This window comes from Melanaphis sacchari, unplaced genomic scaffold (assembly GCF_002803265.2).
Source record: "Melanaphis sacchari strain LSU unplaced genomic scaffold, SCAv2.0 Contig113_pilon_pilon, whole genome shotgun sequence".
Taxonomy (NCBI): Eukaryota; Metazoa; Arthropoda; class Insecta; order Hemiptera; family Aphididae; genus Melanaphis; species Melanaphis sacchari.
In genome coordinates, this window is record NW_020270439.1 from 433,711 (window position 1) to 456,591 (window position 22,881).

At 27.9% G+C, this 22,881-nt stretch overlaps 1 protein-coding gene across 1 annotated transcript in view; it reads left to right on the forward strand.

The window, feature by feature from the left end:
* The window catches only part of LOC112603898 (netrin unc-6-like), a 71,313-nt gene extending 48,675 nt beyond the window's left edge, over positions 1-22,638 (forward strand). The window contains exons 3-7 of the mRNA XM_025352710.1: positions 15,611-15,760; positions 15,821-15,931; positions 18,520-18,588; positions 21,540-21,714; positions 21,811-22,638. Coding sequence (XP_025208495.1) covers positions 15,611-15,760; positions 15,821-15,931; positions 18,520-18,588; positions 21,540-21,714; positions 21,811-21,955 — 650 coding nt within the window. The 3' untranslated portion in view covers positions 21,956-22,638. The remainder of the gene's footprint in view (positions 1-15,610; positions 15,761-15,820; positions 15,932-18,519; positions 18,589-21,539; positions 21,715-21,810) is intronic.
* The last annotated feature ends 243 nt before the right edge of the window (positions 22,639-22,881 follow it).

The window sequence follows — 22,881 nt, forward strand, 5'->3', positions numbered from 1 at the left end:
ATTACCTACCTATGTAGTGTATTGTAGTATAAATAGTAATTTACTGTAAAAAAATATAATACGTATTGTATACATTCATCGCAATATTCAGTGTAATCCAGTTGGTAAATTACTTTTTACTAAATTAATATTCATTCTTCGTAAAGTCATGTCTATAAAAAGTAAAAAGTAGTTTGAAATCGACCAAACAGGTTCTTACCTATTATTGTGTCACAAAATGTTATATTTACAGAAAACCTTATTTTACATATTATCTTCCAATTTTAGAATATTTTTATTTAGTATCTATTATCATATTATAAGTTTGATAGATGTTGTTATAGGTTGTAGCTTGCTTTCAAGTATAGATTAGCACAAAGCATTAAATTAAATAGTTTTTTATAAAAATCAATGAAGTCAAATTCAACACAAAAAATTCTTACCTAATTAAAAATAAATAACATATTAATACTGTAAACTTATTTTATTAGTGTCATATGATTTTTATTGCTGTTAAACCAAACCACATTTAATTTGGTTTTAAGTACATTTAGGATTTTATTGCTTTAGAATGTTTATATTATACGAACGAATTATCTTATTTTGTTTGCGTTTTCTTTAAGTTTAATGCCAATCATATTAAATAAATTACATAATGAGGTAGAAAAAAATCGAATATGTATATATAAACAAATGAAAAGTTAACTCGTCCGAACCACGGCGAGAGACGCTAAAAATACCTATTTTGAATGTATATTCATCAACGGTGGTCCCGCTCTATGGTCGTATTATTAAAAAACACTTCGAACCGTTTCTCTAAATGATATTCAACACCTGGGTATAACTACGTTCGGGGGTCATCCATCAATGACGTCTGTCACATACCCCACACCCCCACCATAACCATAAAATTGTTAAAGAAACAAAAAACCGGTAATCCGGCAAGCGGTAGTACACACTGCTACCTACACCTCCGTCCGCGTCTTTATATATAAAAACATAACATTATGTACTTATTATACTATAAATGTGTGTATTTTAATATGCGTAAATTCTCATCTGTTTTTTTCTCGTGTGATGTTACGCGATTCCTAATTAATAGGAACACCGGACAATCCGCGATGTCAAATCGAATGAAAATAAATTATTGTCCGAGTGCAATGATGTCTCCGCGCTGGTCGTGCGTCTGCCTCTGGATTTATTTTTTCTCTCCTACAATTTATGAGCGGACGTTTATTCGGCGGGGCGGGCGACGCGTAATATCTTCGCGATGGAAACCGGTAAACGGCTCTCCTGGGACAATATCCTGGCCAGGGTAGATTGTTGACCTACACGTATGCGTGTACGTATGTGCGTCTACTGTGCAGTATATAATCCCTTAGAGAAATCTTATCCTAGACAAGAACGGACCGAACAACATTATCGCGGTTTTCGCGATAAATCGCATTTCTCTCATTTCTTGTGTTTCATTTTTGCTCTCTGACTTCTTTTTTTATTATTATTTTTGAAAAATTGACCGTATATAATATCAATAAGTTTATTGTCGAGCACGAAGAGATCGACGAGGGAATACGCGATAAAACTTTATAATAGTTCATTAGTGCTACACCGATCGAGAACATATGAATTGTTGACGAAGCCCCGACGGACCAGTTTTGAGGGCCATTGTATTTTAGTGTTGAAAGAATCGGCTGGCGGAAAAAATATTATGTGCTTCTCGTAGGTATTATATACGTATTTGGAATTACATCTAAAATTATAGTATGATTATAAAAAAATATTTAATATGGTTATGATGAACACAATACATTAAAAGGTGATATCCTTAATTAATATTTTTTAAATTAGAAATATTTACATTTTATATTAATATAAAACCTATAACCTGTGATGTGTCTCAACAATTTAAATTGTTTGAATAATTATGCATACTAATAGGTCAGTAATAACTTTTATTATGGTGTGTACGGTAAAAAACTAAATTCATGTAAAAATAATATCTTAAATATTTTTAATTAATCAGTTAAAACTTAAAACCGTATTCGTAAACAAAACTGTAATTATGGTAAATAATTAAGTTTAAATAATGAACATTTTTATTATTACTATTTATTCATGATATTATTGTAATGTCATTTCTTAAATTGTTCTCATGAACTTAATGAGACACTTACTCATTAATCAAAATAGATTCTGAAAATTAAAAAAAACTATATTTGTATACATAATAAATTTCAGTACCTCGATAAGTAAAAATTTTTTAAATATTAGAAAAACTATATTTATAAAAAAATATTTGAATATTTTTAATTCAACTCAATAATCTCCTGTTAATAGTTTTTTTTTAAAATTAATTTCCAACTGTATTTTTATGATAAAAATACAAACATTTTTCCCTATACTATATTAATTTACATAATTAAATACATTTTTGTGTAAAATTATTTTATTATAATATTTAATAATATTTAAATAGATAATGTTTCTTTTCGAAATTTAAAAAAATCAATGTAGTAATAGTTATTATAATATAAAAATATCCACACAAATTTAATACGCATAATTGGTTTGTCTAAAACTGTAATTGAAAATTATAGCATTCAAGTAGATATTACTTACTAGAACTATTCTAAAAACTACATATTGAGTGTTTAATTAAAAATAAAATATACAATAAAACGATCATACATATAATTAATACTTATAACAAATACTTAAAAACATGTGTCCGTAAACTTTAGATTTAATATGTAATTACAATCCTTTTATTTACCTCCCTTTCTATTTAAACTGTTGAAACCCGGAAATACGCTTTTACTGGACGTGTGACATCCCCTTGCATATGTGGGGGGACCGCATATAATATTCGAAATCGAGAAAAAATTACTAAAATGGTGTAAGCAGCACGTGCTCCGATTTTGCGGTCCGATAAGTCTAATATAAATCGGTTTTTTTTTTCATTTTCCCCCCAGACGTAAATATTAAAACCCGGCTAGAATGGGGGAGGATAGGGGGATAAATTTCGCTTTCATAAATGCGCTTAGGTCACTATCCCCCCTCTGTCTATAGTATACCTGGGTACCAACTACCATTGTGTCGCTCGGGTCCGACTTAGTGTCATTCACAGAAGCAGGCCCCGATCACCGGCAGATGTTCTCGTTTTATTCAACCGGCAATAGTTGGTGATTGGCTGATTTCAAAAGTACTGTTTGTTTATAAAAGAATCGTTAATGTTGTTTTGGAAGTTATTTGTAGAAAAAAAAAAAAATAAACGTTCATTATTTTGATCCATATTACCAGCCGTCTTCCATCTATTAACAACTCAACATCTATACCTATACTGCTGTACATAGTACCCCTAATTCCCTGTAATGCCTTCATTATAATATAATATGGCTTCTTATTAAATTCGGTTAGTTTATTGAAATGTATTTTTATACATAGATAGGTACGCTTAAATTGTTATTTTTAACGTAATCTTTTTTTAACAATTCCATGTTATAATAAACGTAAATATTAATATTCAAACGTAATATATTTTATTTATATTTTATAACCTACCATAGTATAATAATTGTACTAAAATCACTAAAAATATTCATATTTAATATAAGTTGTACAAAATAATTATTTTTCAAGATAAACACAATTCTTATAATAATTAATTCTCTGTATATTAAACTAATAATAATATTACAAAATCGTAATTTTTACAATACTGCTCATTATAAATAGATTATTATAACATTTTTAAATATAAAACATTACAATTACCTTATTTTTTAAATTATAGATTAAAAAGCAAAATATAATAATATAAGTTTTCATTATTAGTTTATTTTATTTAAACTATTCAAAACAAATTATAATTTTTAATAAGTTATCATTATTGAGTACATTACTAAACTTATGACTTATGAGTATAATTATTTGAGTTCCATTATCCAGTTACTTAGAAATTAAGTTTTAAATTTAAATTTATATATTATATAAGTATTCGACAAAATGATCTTTAATTTATTGTTTTTAACAATCTTAACCCACTCGTTCTATAGTATATGGTACGTCAATAGTTATGTAGGATGATATAGATACAAAGTTAGATAATTTTCTTTTAGTTTTTATATTTTACTATTAAACATTTATGTATCAATATTTGTAATCTGCTAAACAAGTCAAACTGTATTTATATTTTAAAGATAGTATAACACGATAAGATAATTATATTAGCTGTAAAGATATTATCTTTTTAGAAAACGAGAAATATAATCTTATTTTTATATTTGTATTAACTACCTTATGTTTTTCTATTAAACAATCCTTGTGTTGTGCAGTGGTTCTCAACCTTTTTATGCTCACGGCGCATTTCTTTGACGGAAAATTATAATAATAAAGTAGTAAAAAGAAAACAAAAAGGAATTTTTATTATTAATATATTATTTAATTAAAAATTAATACCTAATAAAGTAATAACACTATACGCATATACCACGGTTTACTTACAGCCAGTTCGCAGCACACAAGTGTACCAAAGAACATCAGTTGAGAAACTCTGCCTTAGAGAGCCGTACATAAATTATTAAAGAATAAAAAACGTTTGGTATCGATACATTCTAAAAAGATTGATTTGTTGATTTGCACACATTTTGCGTTTTTAAAATGAATTAATAATATTAAATACATCTAATATACATAAATAGATAGTTTACTAAACATGCTCAACTCGTTATTTTACTTAAACAATGCAGTTATTCAAAATCTGATTTTTGAAATTTTTTAATATAAAATTAAGATCCTAATATCGAATTCCTGAGGTTTTATGTAAATAATAGTTAAAGAGTGTTCTGTTGAGATACAAACTTTAGTTTTTCAAATGAGTAATATCTTTTCTGTTGTAAATTATTTAGTGTATTTTTTTCTGAAAATATTTTAACATCTAAATCAAAAGTTAAACGAATAAACGAATAATTTTTAAGTCATTTAACTTTATAATATTATAAAAATAATAAATTTAACCTTATAATAGGTTTATGATAAAAGATTTAAAAAATATAAGATTATAGAAGTTTGAAATACTCGTACTTAAGTTATTGATATGAGTTAACCGTCATTAATAATTTGTAAAAATAGTCAAAATACAATAAATACTAGATCCTATATTAAAACTATTTAAAATTCTGTAAACCAGTTTTTAATGACCAACATTTTTACCATAAATATTTTAATAATTGGGAAACTACTTAATCACATTTTGAATTAGATGGATACATCAAAATTTTCAAAAAACATTTCTCTAAATTATTAAAAGTTTGATCACCACAAAATGCTCTTAAAATAGTATAAAAAATAACTCAATAATTTTTATTTAACAATTCACAATAAAATGGAGGTATCATTTTAAAATAGAAAGTAAACTCACAAATTCCGAAACTCTAAATTTGAATAAATTCATTATTCAAGGATAAAAGAGGGTGAACGTGCTTGATATATCACTCTGTATAGCTGTAGACTATAATAATGTTCTAAATCGAAAACCTCGATTCAATATAATATATTTCTTACAAAAAGTGCAATAGTAACCAACTGTTTTAACCCGATGGAAACGCGTGAGTCACCTCTCCCTTGTTTACACCATATATTGGGGCGTTGGGGATCAAACAGGAGACTCAATTATGGTCCAAACTCACTCCCTTCCGACAACTTACACAACACATATAATATTATAATACATCGCGATTTCTTATTAGTACCATTACATATTGCTGTGGTCTGACAGTTCATGTGTTTATATCGAATATTGCGTTTACTGTTTGACAAATCGCTTTTTGTGAGCATAAAACTTAGCCTGGGCAAAAGCCGATCTTTGCTGGCAGGTTTACGTTTTGAACCGATGCTATAAATGGTTTTTAAATTCCACGCACGGAGATTTTGTTCGCGGGAAGGTTAAATACTGTATCCATTTAACCGTTATTTCATACGCTGTAGTTGAATATATATATATATATTATACGTATATTACATATAGACGTAAATGAACTCGTGCCGAAAGGGTTCTTCTTATCACTTATATTATTATATATTCCGCGACTATGCTTTGACCGATAGAATACAAAAAAGATTTTTTTCATTTTAAGAACCAAAAACGAATGTGGATATTGATATTCTATTGAAAACGACAATAATAATAATAATAATAATATATAGCTACTTAGACTGACTTTGGACACAATGATTTATTGACGTAGGGTAACATTTGTATTGAGGGGTATTAATACAACGTACTATGACGTAAAAATGTATAAAATGTACAATGTATATTATACATATTATATAATAATATATAGAATACGTGTTGTATAATAATGATGCTTCGAAATTGACGACTGACAGTTTTTCAACGCTAGACCACATCTATATACATACGTAATTCATAATTCTTTCAAGTTTCAGATGAATCTCAGATACGGATATTAACTACGATCTTTGTAGTCAAGTATGACATTTTAAAAATACTGTTTATATAACGTATACGTGTCACTATATTAATTATAGTACTATTATACAACATTTTATTAGGTACATTAGAAATATACAATTAATATGATACGATTAATTTTAGACTATGAGCATACAGATTTTGCTGAACTCTTAAAATTAAGCTAGTTATAGACAATAAAAATTTTTATATTTTTTTTCCCTATAAATACCAATAAAAAAATGTCATAAAGTTAAAAAATTAGAATGTTTACGAATTTTATTTTAATCGCAAAAATTTTCCAATTATTTTGTAGTTAATAATTAAAAGTATAAAAGTTCATTTTTTTTTTTTATAAATATTTGAAGTTAAAAGATTTGTACAAAAATAGATATTTAAACATAGAATAACGATTTTAGTAGTTTTGTTATTACTAAAAATATTATTCGTAGGAACTCAAAACTATTACCAGTATTATTATAATTTATTTTATACACAATGACATTTTGATTAATTGTAAGTTACTGCCTATTTAATATCTATACAACCAACATTATACACATACATTATTCACTGTTTTATGGTAAATCAGTAATTACTCAAAACTTCATATCAACAATATAAATATCTACATAAAAATATAAACATATACTTTTGTAATATTTAAATTAAATAAATGCGATTTTTTTTTTTTGGAAAATTAATTCAACTTACCGTATTACTAATAAACAATAGCACATAAATTATTATAATAGAATTTTTAATGTATCATAAAATATAGGTACTTAGTAATAAAGGCTAACGTTCTGTCTTCGCTCAGAATTATTTTTTGTATACAATGATTTATCATTATTTATTAAACATAAATTTATCATATATTTTACAATGACTTATTTAATGACGAAGTACACTACTAGACACCTTCTGTACCGCATAGAGCGTTTACCAACTTTGCTCATTTTATTTTTATATTTATACAAATGTAATTTGATATTCGGCAATATTTTAATTTATTAGCATTTTTATTAAATTAATTTAAAAAAATACTTGGTGATTTTATATTAGAAAACACGAATCACTTAAAATAAATTTAAATAAAATATACGCGTATATTATTATTATTATTATAAGAGAAGGGATATGATTCAATTAAGCGAGTATAAATTGATTGCGACGTAGATATTTTTAATAAAACATAATCTACTCAATTTTATTTTATTCAATCAATAAGAAACTAACTGGAAAAATAATCTTAAATTAATAAATTCACTATTTTTATTTGACATTCAATAGAATTTTCAAGTTATTTTTAAAAAGTTTGATATTCAATAGGTATTTCAAGACTAATGAACTTTTAAACTATAACGCATATTAATTTAAAATTTGTTTGCTTAAAATAAATTTTTAATCAATTAATTTTTTAATTAAAAACTATCATTCAAAATTTATATTTTATACACAGGATTAATTTTTTTTTTTTTTTGTTTTAAAATAATACGATAGTATTATGATTTGATAGATTTTCTATTCAAAACTTTAGTGGGCATTGATTTTTCGGTAAGCACTAAAAAAGATTACCTATATACTTTAAAATTTCAAAATAAAATTCTTTAGAAAAAGTCAGCTAAGAACAATCATTTTCAAAATAACAAGTACACTTGAATACCATCCCCTACTTTACGTTATTTAACGTGTGTCTGTGTATCCAGTAAATTGTTTTTCGAATGCGGTTTTTGATTGCCATCATCCACTGCCGGTCATCCTTTATAATATGCACCCGTCTAATTTCGTTTATCATTGTCTCGTATATACACAGACATAAACGAAGGAAATAATATGTGTAAAACCGGTAGTGTATATTATATGCGTACATAAATTATATCACATGTGTATATAATATACGGACAATAAATCGACAACTTATTAATGAGTGCGCCCTCATGTGTGTGATAGTTTGTCTGCGTCGCCGTGCGCCGGCATTCCAGCGTGGGTTATAGTATTATAATATAGGCTCGTTTGAAAATGCAGATTAAGCCGGACAACGCGACAGGATAAAATATGTTTATTATTATTATCATTATTAATTTATTTTTCTCATAGGGTCGGTTGTGACTATGGCCTGGGGAAGGGGCATCGATTTACGGAAACTTATGTCCGGAGAAGAGTTCGAGGTTGCGTGGCGTAATTTTTTTTTACGGTTTTATTCAACTCGAATGCGACAAGAGATAATATACATATGATATTCGTTATGGATAGTGAAACTAGCATCGGGCGAGGTCCTATTTCAATAATAAAATCTGTCCGTATGTAATTGTTGTCACACACAACTTATTTTATTTTCTATCAGATTTTACTTAATAATATTCACGTATAAACAACATTCATAGTTAGACTTAAGCAATGAATACTGAACGTGTTTTATAGCATACAATTATTAAGTTATAAGTCTATGATAGATTCACCATGGTACTAACTACCGAATAATTAGGTATTATATAAACTAAGTTGATTGTGAGCTACCAATAATAAATAATAACACATACCCGAGGATTATATTAAATGTCTTTTTTTCTTTATCTATCATTCAATTTTCCATCGTTGTCAAATTCACTAGAAATTCCACCAACTTAAATAATTTTTTTTTTTACCTCAAAATCACGTACTCAGTGTTGAAATATAAACAAAATAAACAGTTCCTATACATAATTTAAATTTGTAATTATAGTTTTAAAGTTTAACAACAATATATTATTTATAAAATTAAAATATTTATATAACTAAAATCTAAAAAGTTGTGTCACTTTTTAATTTATTTTTATTATCTACCTACATTAAATCTCAAGAGTAGAATTACAAATCATAATAAATTAACTTAGAATAATTATTTTTTTATATACCTACACTATTTTTAAACATTTTAATTAATAAAAAAATATAAGTACTATATGAGTAAATTCAATAGATCTAACCACGCACGTTTAATGATATTCATAAACATTAAAATTTAATAGTAATATAAAAGTTAATCAGTATAGATTTCAATTATATTATTATTATTTATTATTATTATGTGTAAATAAAGATATTTATGTTTTTAACTAGTATACTTCCATTTTCAGTCAATTATATTTGTTGAATTATTAAAAAAAAAAAAAATTATACATACATAATATAAGGCACAGAACAGAACAGTATAATATACATGAACACACACAAATATACAATCCAACTTGAATATTTTATATCGTTTTAACAATCAGATAGTTCGTATGCACTTAAAATACCAATATTTGTGCCATTCGTTTTTCCACTTCACGGTTGTGTCCTTTATATTACTAACAACTCATACACGTATAACATTATTATATTTTATATAACAATTTAAAAAGTAATAATTTATAATATTTAACGTTTTCGATAATAATTCAATTTACATATTTCATTATTGTTCCCAACTGGACTCGGTCGCCGGCGTTACAAAAAAAAAAAAATAAGCCCTAAACAATTTATTCGTTTTTATATTTTACACCATGCACGCATAATAATGATATGTGGACGACGTAACATGCCTGTATGCTATGTGAACGTAACTTCGTTTATTGGGTACCTACTACCTCGTATCCAAACTAGGTATACCTTTTCGTTGTATATTTTTTAGGAGTTCAGGCGAAAGTGCACATAGCGTTGTATTCTCAAAGAGCTTTTGCAGGTTAAAAGAGCCAGTAGGATTTAGCTGATTTATGTAAGTTGCCCCGTTGCCTGCAGCCTGCAAAAAGCCGTTATTTACGCATTCGCGACGGCGGCATATAATATACCTATGCCCCAGCGGGTGCTATAATATAGTTTTCATTAAATCTTTCCGAAAGGTCGAAAAGTGATGCGATTTTTCACTAGTTTTACTATGCACTGCCAACCTTTTAGTTGAAATTTTCAGGTTACTTGTGAGTTTTGAACACTAATATCGGACGTGGTAATAATAATTTAATTACGCACACGGTTATATTTTGCAAATGTTCAAAGACGCAAACGAGCTAGGTATTAGGAACAGTGCATAAACGTCGCTTCCATATGCTCCAGTATTCTGCAGCTGCGTTTATAGCTGGTGCCGTATTTTCGCGGCTTATAGTCAAATAATTAACCTCGATGATGATAATAATAATAATATTAGGGTCGTTAATTTTTTGTTATGTTTTAACCACAGCGGCGACGGACCGTCCCACGCACATGGTCGTCTTCATCGCCACGTTACGGCAGTAGGTGTTTGTCGGTCCGCGCCTTTAGGGGGCTTTATTAATTTCCATCGAGTTATTAGACAACCATATTAAAAAAAAAATCCCCCGACCCTAAGTCTATTAACAATAAATTAGTTGAGCTTCCCGTAATTCTATACCCGCGTTGTACGTTCGTATATACAGTGTGCGTCCAAGACATACTAGACTTTTTTTTTTTATTCAATTTCGTTGTATTTTTATTTTTCATGTATATTTGAGTTCCAAAGATAAATATTGTGTTTAAGTTCACGTTCATTATTTTATCTAACATAGCGATTTTGAAAAAAACCCAAAGTAATTCAATATATAGTTATCATGCATAATGTATTTTCAAAGTTTATTTTATTTATAAAATATCGATAATTTACGTACTATAATTTATTCATTGATTTTTATATTCCATTTTTGTACTTTTTATTCCAACGCCTGCTTAAGTACCAATTTACTATTAATTATATACCTAGTAATTTTTAATAAATATTCTAAAAATATTTCATGTAATTTGAGTGGAAATGAAACTGAAAAACTACTCAGGTATATAAGTATATAGATATATATCAACTTATAGTATACTGTTATTAGTACTCACCATTATGTAAAGTTACATATGGATATTGAATATTATGTGTATATATATATAGGTAATACGTTTAATTATATACTATCGTTTTAAGAGTTTTATGGCGTGAAACCTAATTTCGTTGATATTGGTTACCCTAAACATATTTAAATTAATAAACTGCAAATAATAGGAACCTTGTTATAATATACCTATATGCTACAAGAAGGCCCGATAAATATATTTTGTAATGGTTTTCGAGAGATTAAGGACGATACGACGCACGATCGGTAAATTTCGTTAAAAAACAAACGCGAACGTAAATTATTGGATCCGAACGACCCCTACACACTCAGCTTAACTCGATTTAAGACTAATTGGATAACATTACCGGTTGGAAAATTATAATCGATTTTTATCCGTTTAAAAACTTTTCGAGTAGCTCGCCGCGAAAACGAGGATTTATTGAGTCGAACAAACCCACAGCTACCACGCCATTATGTATACTATAGTTACCCAGAAATCGTTTAAACAGAATATACCTATATATGTCTAACCGGTAAACAAAAATGCGTTTCGTGCTCAGCGTCCTAAACCGTTTAAGAGAAACGGATAAAATTCGGATAGATGTATCTACTTCTTAATTATTGAAACGTACTGAACGAATCTCTTTTTCTTAGCTTTATTTTTTTTTAAATAGAATCTCATTAACACTTCATTCTATTATGACCTCCGGCGAAAAGTGACCATCGGTAGCATGTCGTCATTGATTGTTGTTGTTCGTTCTAATAATTATCGTACCAATAAAATGTTTTATTTATCATCTATAAAATATCTCCGGGCGTTTGATATCCTCCCGACGCATACGATAATATACACGTATACATATAGTGGAAAAGTTTGTTAGAGAAGACGTGAATACTCAATAATCGTTCATGATTGATCATCGTTTTTAATATTAATGATCACGAAGCGTGTAATTTACGTAATCATATTTGACACGAAAATAAACTAACGGTAACGAAACAATATAGTTATGACGTGTAATAACGTTCTAATAAATATTTTATTTTTTTAAGTCAGATAAATAATAATAATCGGAAAAACATATAATACGTACGTATCCATAACTATATTATTCATTATAATGTATGCATATTTTATTTTCTATATGGTGCGTAGGCCCTTGAGCTACGTGGAAACACTCAAACACTAAATACAAAACTACAAAATGTCTTTCGAAACCTCCCCAGAAAATTGTGTAACATCGCTTTAGGCGATAATGAAGCTGTGTACAATAATGATGCAAATGTGCAGCGATGTCATTTATTTTTATTTTTTGCCTTTTAAGTTTAAATTGTGCGCACGTTCATCTCTGTAAAGGGATGAGCAGATTTATTAAAAAGTCTTAAGGGGGGTCATATACACTTGTACCCGATTACTTTCACCTTTTATAGTTTTGTTTGCTCTGCTACTGAATCTTTTGAACTGTAAACTAATTTTGTTGCCTATATTGCAGTCTTGTCACAGACTTCGTTTTCTACCTCTGCAACCGACAGAAGCGACCCTTCAAAATAAAATTCTTGAAAAAAAGATTATTGTATTCTTTTACTAAATAAAGATATAATACTTAATAATATAGATACATCAAAAAAATTATCTCTGACAAGATAAATTTGTCAAGAATAAATCAACAAGATTATTTTTTACATTTATGCGTAAAAGTAAAAATAATTTTAAATCATATGTGACTATGCGTGTACGCCGTACGGGTTTGCGTGTGTGCGTGTTAGTGAGTGTGATTGTGCGTATATAACGTTTACTAAATCCATTCTATATAGTATACCTACTTATAGTTATAATAATGATGCAATAATAGTTCTATGTTTGTAAATCAATCGCAGCAACGCGGGGAGCCATGACAGTCCGTAGGTGCAGTCCATTAAGCGGTTCACACTGTTCAACGATTCTGAAACAAATTCGTTTCAAAATCTTTGTGAAAAATTAATGTATAAATACAACAACATAACGTTAGGCTATTTATTAAACTACATTTGGAACACATTATATTATAGAACCTATAAATTAAGACAGTTTCAACAATTTGTAATTAACACAATTCATCTATATTAATTTACGTATCCATAAAGGAAATAACCTAATATAAAATATGTTCTAAATACAAAGGCAATTATTATATTTTATATTAAGTGCATAATATACAATATAATGGTGTCAGCGTAGTTACATGTATAATGGGTCTTGTATATAAATAGTAATTATATTATAGAAATTTATGATAATTTTGTCTACATGAATTGTCAACTCTAATAAAACACTTAAAATTTTAACATTTATATTATTGCCATTTTAATTATATATTTTAATTTACTGTATAAATTTAGGGTAAAATATCCAACACGTCACTTCACACTCTGTGTACTCATTAGTTATAATACAATTGATTAAATGTTTTTTTTTTTATGAACGGTAATACGAGTTAAGAAATGTAATCTCCAATCACCCATCTATACAGTATTAATGTATATATCGTTAAATTCGTTAGGGTTTTTTTTTATTCTATTTATTTTTATTACCCATAGGTACATGAATATTTTGAATTTGATTTTTTTATTTGTTGGATCTTATTCATAGTCCGTAGATTTTTTTTATTAATATAGAAATTCTCTTATATGACTATTCTATCCTTGAATAACTGATTACCATTTTAGTGTTTTAATTTATGAATACAAATTACATAATAATCATAATGAATTCTATACCTATAACATTTTTATACTACATAATCAATCATAAAATATAATACCTAATTTATTAAAAATACAATCATTGATTTATTTAATCATCATAGTTTAAACAAAATTATGATTAACCAAGAAGAGAGTATTTTTTTCCCATTAAACACAATTAAAAAATACTAAATATACTATCTAATATCTAGGTAGGTACCTACTTATTTTATATGAAGATTTAATGGTGTACCATGTAAATTGTACAATATAGGAAGGTGGTTATGATGTATACTATGTATAATTTTAATTATTACTGATTAACTTGTTATATTTAATTTTTATATCATGACTTTTTTTATTTTTTAAGTATAGACTATAAATAAAATTTTTAACCCAAAAGAGAAAATAAAAATATTTTTTTTATTTGGTGTAATATGTTTGGCAGCGTACTAATAAATATAATTTAGCTATAAATAAAAACAAAATATAATTGGAAATTGTTAAAAGTATATAATTATTATTATTTATTGTTATATTGTGAAGTGCGACGTCATTATTAAAATTGTTTTAGGGTGTTTGACGGGTGTGTCCGTAACTAACCGGTGGGCTTATTGGAAATTCTTCCAATAATTAATTTCATCCGGTAAATAAAATTTCTACAATATCCATTTATTATGGTAATTTTCCAAGGAATTAAATTCACCAATTGTCTGATTGGCAATTAAATATTTAAAAATAAATAAAATACTTTTAAACTTATGCCCGAGGATTAATGCGATTTTGAGCCGAATTCACGCAATGAAAACTAATTTTACAGTACATTTGTCGAATATTCTAGTTTGTTTTTCATAGTATAACAGTAATATATCTTTTACCAAACAGTGACCTGTATTTGGATACCACTAGTGCACAATTCTACTGGATTCACTATAGTTACCCTCCGTTTTTTCATCCCTCGAGGCACCAGTGATTTAGCATCTCCTTAAAAAACTCTTATCTGATATACGTACACTTATCTCAGGTCCTTTTCTAAATTACGATTCTATAAATTTATCGCAGAAATATATCGATTTTGGTTAAGACTCAGCAAATACATTCACCTAAATGTGTTTTTAAGCCCTGCATTTTGATGATTTTACAATAACATTAACATTAAACTACAACTAGGTATATTTCTTCGTGATTAAAATAGTAAATAAAATTTCACCATTAAATATTTTATCACTAAATAATAAATACTAAAAATAAACATATTTCTTAGAAAAATATAATTCTGTACATATAAAATCAATTTTTCAGTTTTTATTCATATATGAATACCTTAAAATTATATTTAAGTGCCAATTATGTTAAAGAGTTTTTGTCTCATAATTCGTATAGGTACCTACTTGTATAAATATATTTATAAAAATGTTTTGATGTTAGTGCTAGTTATATGTGTATATATATGTTAGTTCTAATGCTGTCGTCTTTAATAATAATTAAATTATCATTTAACTGTATTATATTATAAAATATTTTACTTAATTGCATTTAAAATATTAAAATAATATAAACATATTCAATTTTTCAGCATGCAACTGTCATCCAGTTGGTGCATCCGGTAAAACATGCAATCATACTACTGGCCAATGTCCATGCAAAGACGGCGTGACTGGAATAACATGCGACAGATGCGCTAAAGGATACCAACAAAGTAGATCGCAGATCGCGCCATGCATAAGTAAAATTTAACATTTTTATAATATTAACTATAAGTTCATTAATAATTTGATTTTTTTAGAATTACCATCAAAGATTTTCGTGAACCAAATGTCGTCGGATGCTCGGGCAGCTGGAAATGAAGAAGGTGATGAAGGAGATTACGATGAAGATGACGAGGATAGCCACCACGGTATTTATTTTATAAATAATGTACTTTCTCATAATACTATAATTAACTTATATTTTATTATCGATTCGGGTTTTGAAACTTTTAATTATTCATATCAATTTTTTTACTCTGATTCATATTTTTTTTAACTAAAATGTATATTTTTATTAAAGTATTATGTTGTCACTCAAAATAAAAGTAAAAAATATAATTTAATTTAAATTTCACCCTATAACAATCTAAAATTATGAGTGACACAGCATTGTACAAAAAATATATTGAACATTTAATAAAAAATAATATATATACATATATTTATTGCTATACATCCGATTACCAAGTAATGTCAGTTTGATCATTTGTTTATTTTATATTTAATATAACAAAGAAATATATTTTTCTTTATTTTTTTAGCTACCAGCTATATGTAAATTCGAACAAAATCGTTCGAGATATCGTCCCCGAGGGATTTAAGAATTCATGGGCAAATAGCTAGGTTCGGATCGAACGGGTACGTCCAAATCGTTAATGGATTACGGGCTCGGTTCGACCAACCAAGGGGGTGTGAAGCACATTTATCAAAGTCAAATTCCTTTTTTTTTTTTTTTTTAAAAAAAAAGGAAAGAAAGAAAAGATAATCGACAACATTTAACACGTTCATCGCGATAACTATAACTACTGTAGTATAAACATGGTTCTTTTTCTTACGGACACTCATTACTCGAGCGACGGGCGACAGTTGAAGAATGCCTATAGCGACTTCTAGCAGAAAAAAATAAGACGTCATACATATATTTAAATATTTTATACAGATATATTTTAATAACGTTTTAATATTTGTTTTTCTTTCGTAAACTTTAAATACAGAGGTGTACAGAAAGATAGAAAGAGAGAGAGAGGGTGAGAGAGAAATAGTGACAGGACTAAAATACCTCGAAAATATCTAGTAGTTTAGATTATGGTGACGAGTAATATATTTTTTTTGATATCTACAACAAACGACTATACGTCTTTGAATTAAAGGAGTAATCGCATTCATCTGAGTTTACAATATTACAATTATTATATATACGCGCACAAAGATTAACAATTTTCGATTCGTCTATGTAGAAGGTAAAGACTAGTATAGATAACAACTTAATTGTTGAAAACGATGAGAGTTAACTTCTTTTCCTAGCAGACAGTCGAATATAAATAATCCCGTACGCAATTTAGCGAAGATGTTATCATCATTAAGAGGAGGCCGGAGACCTATAATGACCAAAAACCATCGATATAACATGTGTGTGTATGTGCTCGTATACATATATAAAGTGGCGTGTGCTTCGCCCCTCTGAGTTTTCGTTTGTAGAAAACCGATAGTTTTCGATCTTGGCCCACAACACATTACACGAACTGCAAAGACGACATTTATCGTATAAAACGCTATAGTGCGCTGTAGGTTTAACACTCAGAATAATAAAAATATAGACCAACCAATACAGACATATATACCCCATCGGTGATACGATTCGTCTAAAACGGTCTCGTGGGATACACATTAAAGATAACGTCAGGCACATAATGTTTACTAGAGAAAGAGAACGTATAGAGAGAGAGAGAGAAAGAGAGAGAAAGAAAGAGAGAAAGAGAGCGATAAGTGACTCTACAAAATGTATCTTATAAATTTAAAATTTAGACAAACATGTATATTGTATAGAGTGTGTATAACATTTTGCGGTGATGCTTAACGTCAAAAAACATGTTAGGTCTTCGTGTGTCGTAAGTACTCATCGTACGTCAACCTTAGATTACTTTTATATTCGTGCAGTTCGTCTGTATGTGTGTGTATATTTCTATTATTATGATATGGTGTGAAGCGTTTTGAGCCAGAAACCTGACACCGATTCGATGAGGAGATTGACAGTTGTTATATTACGCGGTGTCGTCCGTAGAAGTAATGATACATTTATGATGTGGAAGGCGGAGGGGTTAGTACACGATAGCGCTGAAACATTAAACCTACCGCGACGGTGATAACTGGGCCATTAATTTATCCACATTTATACATGGGGTGGTCTCCGTTCAACAGGTTTATGTGGCCTGAATTATATATTTCGTGTTACAACTGACGCCTGCCTATATATTATATATACATAGTATGTATGTATACGTTATAAAGCGTAGGTATTACAATAATAAAAAGAAACAATAAAACAAAATGTAACGTCCATTAAACAACGTGTACGCGCGCCGCCTCTTTGAGATTAAAAACTCATCGTAAAATCATCCCTCGCCTCAACCTTAATCCCAATGACAAATGCGACAGTACCTGCGGTCTTTCGACCGGATTTTCGTATTTACAGTTTGTAAACAAACACTTAACATACAGATATTATGTACTATAGCTGTGTTACACATATATTGGATATTTAGTATTATTATACTATTAGGTTTACACATAATTCTAACTGTACAAATAATATACACATAATGCACATATTTTAGGTATCGGCAAACGAACTATTCTTGTACATACAACATTATATAGTTTCCTTTTTTTATGGTTTTATTACAATACTCTAAATAATTATTTTAACGTATATTATAAAAAAGCTTTTGTTCGATAGATCAATGCGGCAAGTGTCGATCCGGAACCAGGAGATTAAATTTGAACAAGTACTGCCATAGAGATTACGGTACGTATAATATTATTTCAGATTAGGTTAAGATCGCATGTATACGGTCGAATGGCATAGGGGCTGTGTTAAAAATATACTAAATTGTTAGTTACATAAAAAGAGATAGATGCGAACCAAACATCAAACAGGAGTCGCGGGGATTCTTGAAAAAGACATATTATACATTACACATCAATGATTTTTAAATGTTCATACACAAAGAAATCAAAGAACTAACGCTTAATAACTTTTAACGCGTTTTTAAACACGACAAATGTCAAATACGAAGAAAAAATGTATATGCAGTATGTAGGTATAAAAAAAAAATATAAATTTTCCCTACACAGGTTTATACAGGTATATGGTTTATCTTGTACATAGGATAATAAATTGCTTGTCGAGTACACCGACAGACTTGCAGGAAAATAACAATAAAAGACACTATCTCGACGGAAACATCTACGAACTGTCGTAGGCTCGTAGGTTTATTTATATTTTAAAATTAAATTGAAATTAAAATAATATTCAAAAGACATTGTTTTATTTCTGTAAAATACTTGACAGTTATTTGGTAAACATTTCAATTAATTAATCGCGTGTTGTCTAACATCAAGCGATAAAAATATAAAATGGTATAAATTATATAGATAAATAAAATATAGAGAATGCTACCAATACTCCGACGAACTCAGAAAATTCAATATCCCTCTCAACATGAACGAAACATCAGAACCAGACACTGCAAACATCTCAAATATATTAGCTTTTCTAAGAAAGACCGACCTATGCAATAAAATTGAAATCTTCTGTTAATAATAATTATATAATATTAATGTTAATAGTAATTACATATAATTAACAACGTAATAATTGTATAATTTTAGTTATAGATACCACGCAATATGTATTAAACACAAAAACTAATAACCTTTGCTGTTGATGTTTCTTTAAGTTCAATAAAAAATAATAAAATATTGAGTTCGTGAATTGTTAATAATAAAATTTACTTATGACAATATAATAATATATAGAATTTATAGTTTATACATTCAATCTCGCATCTAAAATAATATTTGTGTGTATATAATTATTTCATTATACAGATAGTGCATTATGTTATAATAAATAACAGACATGTATAATATTTTTGTTAAAAAAATGAGATTCAATTTTATTTTTTTAAACTATATTTTTATAAATTTAGCAAAAGCATGTTAGAATCATTTTATTTGCAATAACTCTAGCAATATCTTATACTGTAGCATACAATTAAGATGCAATGCATTATAAGGACTCTCTTTTAACAACAAAATTAAGTTAGTCTCTAATTATATAAATTCTCTTAATAAATTTAAACAGTGTAATGGTTCATCATAAAATATTAAAAAAATCTGATCGTTCATTGTTATATTTATTATAATATTGGATTGTTCATTTATCAATCAAGGAAACGAAATTATAATTTTAAAATAATTTAAATAGCTAATGTGAAAAATATAGTTAACTTACACACTTTTAACGATATTTTTTATGTATAGCATTGTTATAAAACAACTATATTTTTTTTCCATAAAAAATATATGATTAAATTTGTTCTTATGTTTATAATAATACTATATTATTATTGGTATATGTTGTTTAAGGAAAATATATTTTCTTGATAATAGCTGAATTTAACCTATTATTATGAATTTAAATTTTTCCAAACATTTTATCTGAACAGTAATTCTTTGTAACAGTATACACTCATGGAGTCTGCTACTTCACTTATCTAAAGTTTATACCTAAATCTATAGACTATATGACATATGTATAACAACTTGTATCGAAATTAAAAAATATATATTTTACTTCAGCATCTGAAATTAAAATTGTATGTTGTCATTAAAAACATAAAATAATATAACAATAAAATCCTTTTTTCAGTAATTTCAGATTATGTAAAAAAAATATTTTCAAAAACATATAAAGGTACATATCTTGATATTGATTGCTTACTTTTGAAAGAATCGCCAAATATATTTTTATAATAAATATAAAATTCCATATACGAATACGGTATTCGTGTAGGTACCTACATTACTTTTCTTTGCTTTTTTACCTTTAACATGTTATACAAAAACCACAGCTTGTATATCTATATAAAATCTCCTAGGTACTTTTCTTTTTCATAAAATATGACTTTATTCTAATTAAATAAAAACTGTTTTCATTTTATGACTATTGAATATCGTAAACGTGTTAAATTTTTAAAATCAAAACATTTTTACGAAAACCAATCATCTTGATGGCAATATGTACGAGTACAAATATAAAATTCCTACGCGACGGAACATGATGAAATTGTAATATCAAAAATACATACTTGTATATATATTTTATAAAAAATATAATCATGTATATTTTCTATATTTCTATAATAATATAAATAATATTTATTACACGATCAAACACCAGACAACTACTATAAATCTACGTTCGCTGATCAGTAGTATATCGATGGATATACCTACCAATGTACCTATATATAATAATACTTTTTTCTGTGTATGTGTAAATATTAAATAAATTACAAAAAAAATTAAATAAGTATTTTAGTGACTTTGTCTTATGTAGAATAATAGAGAGTGGTTCTTATAAAAGTAAAAATAAAAAATTCAGTCATTCTAAACGAAATTATTTTTTTTTTGTAAATTTATGATAACTACATAGGTACAATAAATGAGAATTATAACGTCTTTTATTGTTAAACTTATGTTTGTTGTAATGGGTAAATCCACTATATTATATGTTTTTAAAAGACGCTACCAATATTTTTATGACCATTTAAAAGTAAAAAATAATTAGTGGATTCACCGACCGTTGCTTAAATAAAATACATTTTTATACGTATATTATATTATAACCACGGTGTACCATAATTTTTAATAATAATAATGACAATATAATATCACACATTCTTTGTACAGCGATATTGGGCAAAATGTCGGAACCGATAGTGTCTAAAAACTGGGCCAAGTTTACGATGAACGTACAGTCGGTGTACAAGCGCGGCCAGGCATCGAGACTTCGCAGAGGACCGACCACGTTCTGGATACACGACAACGACCTGAAGTGCAAGTGTCCCAAGATCAAACCCGGAAGGTGAATATTTTCTTAATATTATTGTTATGGGAATCGCGCACGACGCGATGTACCGTAATTGCATCGGATAATAAATTCTTATCGTTTCACACGTAGGCTTTACCTGATTCTCGGCAAGGAGAACGACGGCGAACGGCGCGATGGACTGGTGTTGACGCAGAGATCGATAGTGATCGAGTGGCGAGAAGAGTGGCACAACCGCATGCGGCGGTTCCAGAAGCGAGCTCAACACTGCGATTAAAAGAAAACATAAAAAAAAAAGGAAAAAGTCACTAAAAATTACAATATATACCCTCAGAGTGAAATCACCTTCACGATATATGTATACATATATATCACATATACCATAACTATACCATCGTCCCTCCACTGTCTCAACCACCGCCATTGCGCCAACTTTTTTGTTCCCTCTGGGCTTCTATAATAATAATATATACGATACGAGTCTCCCCTTATTATATGATTCTTTTCGTCCTTATTTTAATACTAGATAGGTAGGTACGTAGATAGGATACTCTTCGTCAGTAATATATTATTATTATTATTATTATTATGTATACAGCCGATTATTTATTATGTCTATGTAGACGTTAATCGTTTTAATTCGTCGACGTGTGGTGTAATGTTAGGTGTGTGCGTGTATATCGTTTGAGTATTATATAGAAAGAACGCCACGGCGTAACCGGTAGACACATATTATACTATGACCACTTATCTATCACCCATTCACAATATTATGTTAAACATTAAATTTATTCACAATATTACCAATATATTAATATCATGTACCTACGTGTTTCTTATAACTCTTAAGTCATTAGGTTAGCGTCGAGTGCGTTTTTCGTTTATTCGTTTAAATACAATAACAATTATAATTGGACATTTTTATTATATACCTTTATATATTAGAAATGTTTATAGAATATATTCAATAATAAGTACTCTTAGCGCGTCCGCATACACATTTATATAAGCATATTATAGCAATAATAAACAATTCCATTATATCTATTATTATTATTACTAGGTACTATACGATAGTATTTTATGAACTATTTAATAATTTTAACTATTATCTACAACCAAGTGTTCTAGAACCAAACAACTATTCCTCTTCTCGTGGTGTACGGTAAATGTAGACACGCTGCTTTGATATAGGTATAAGTA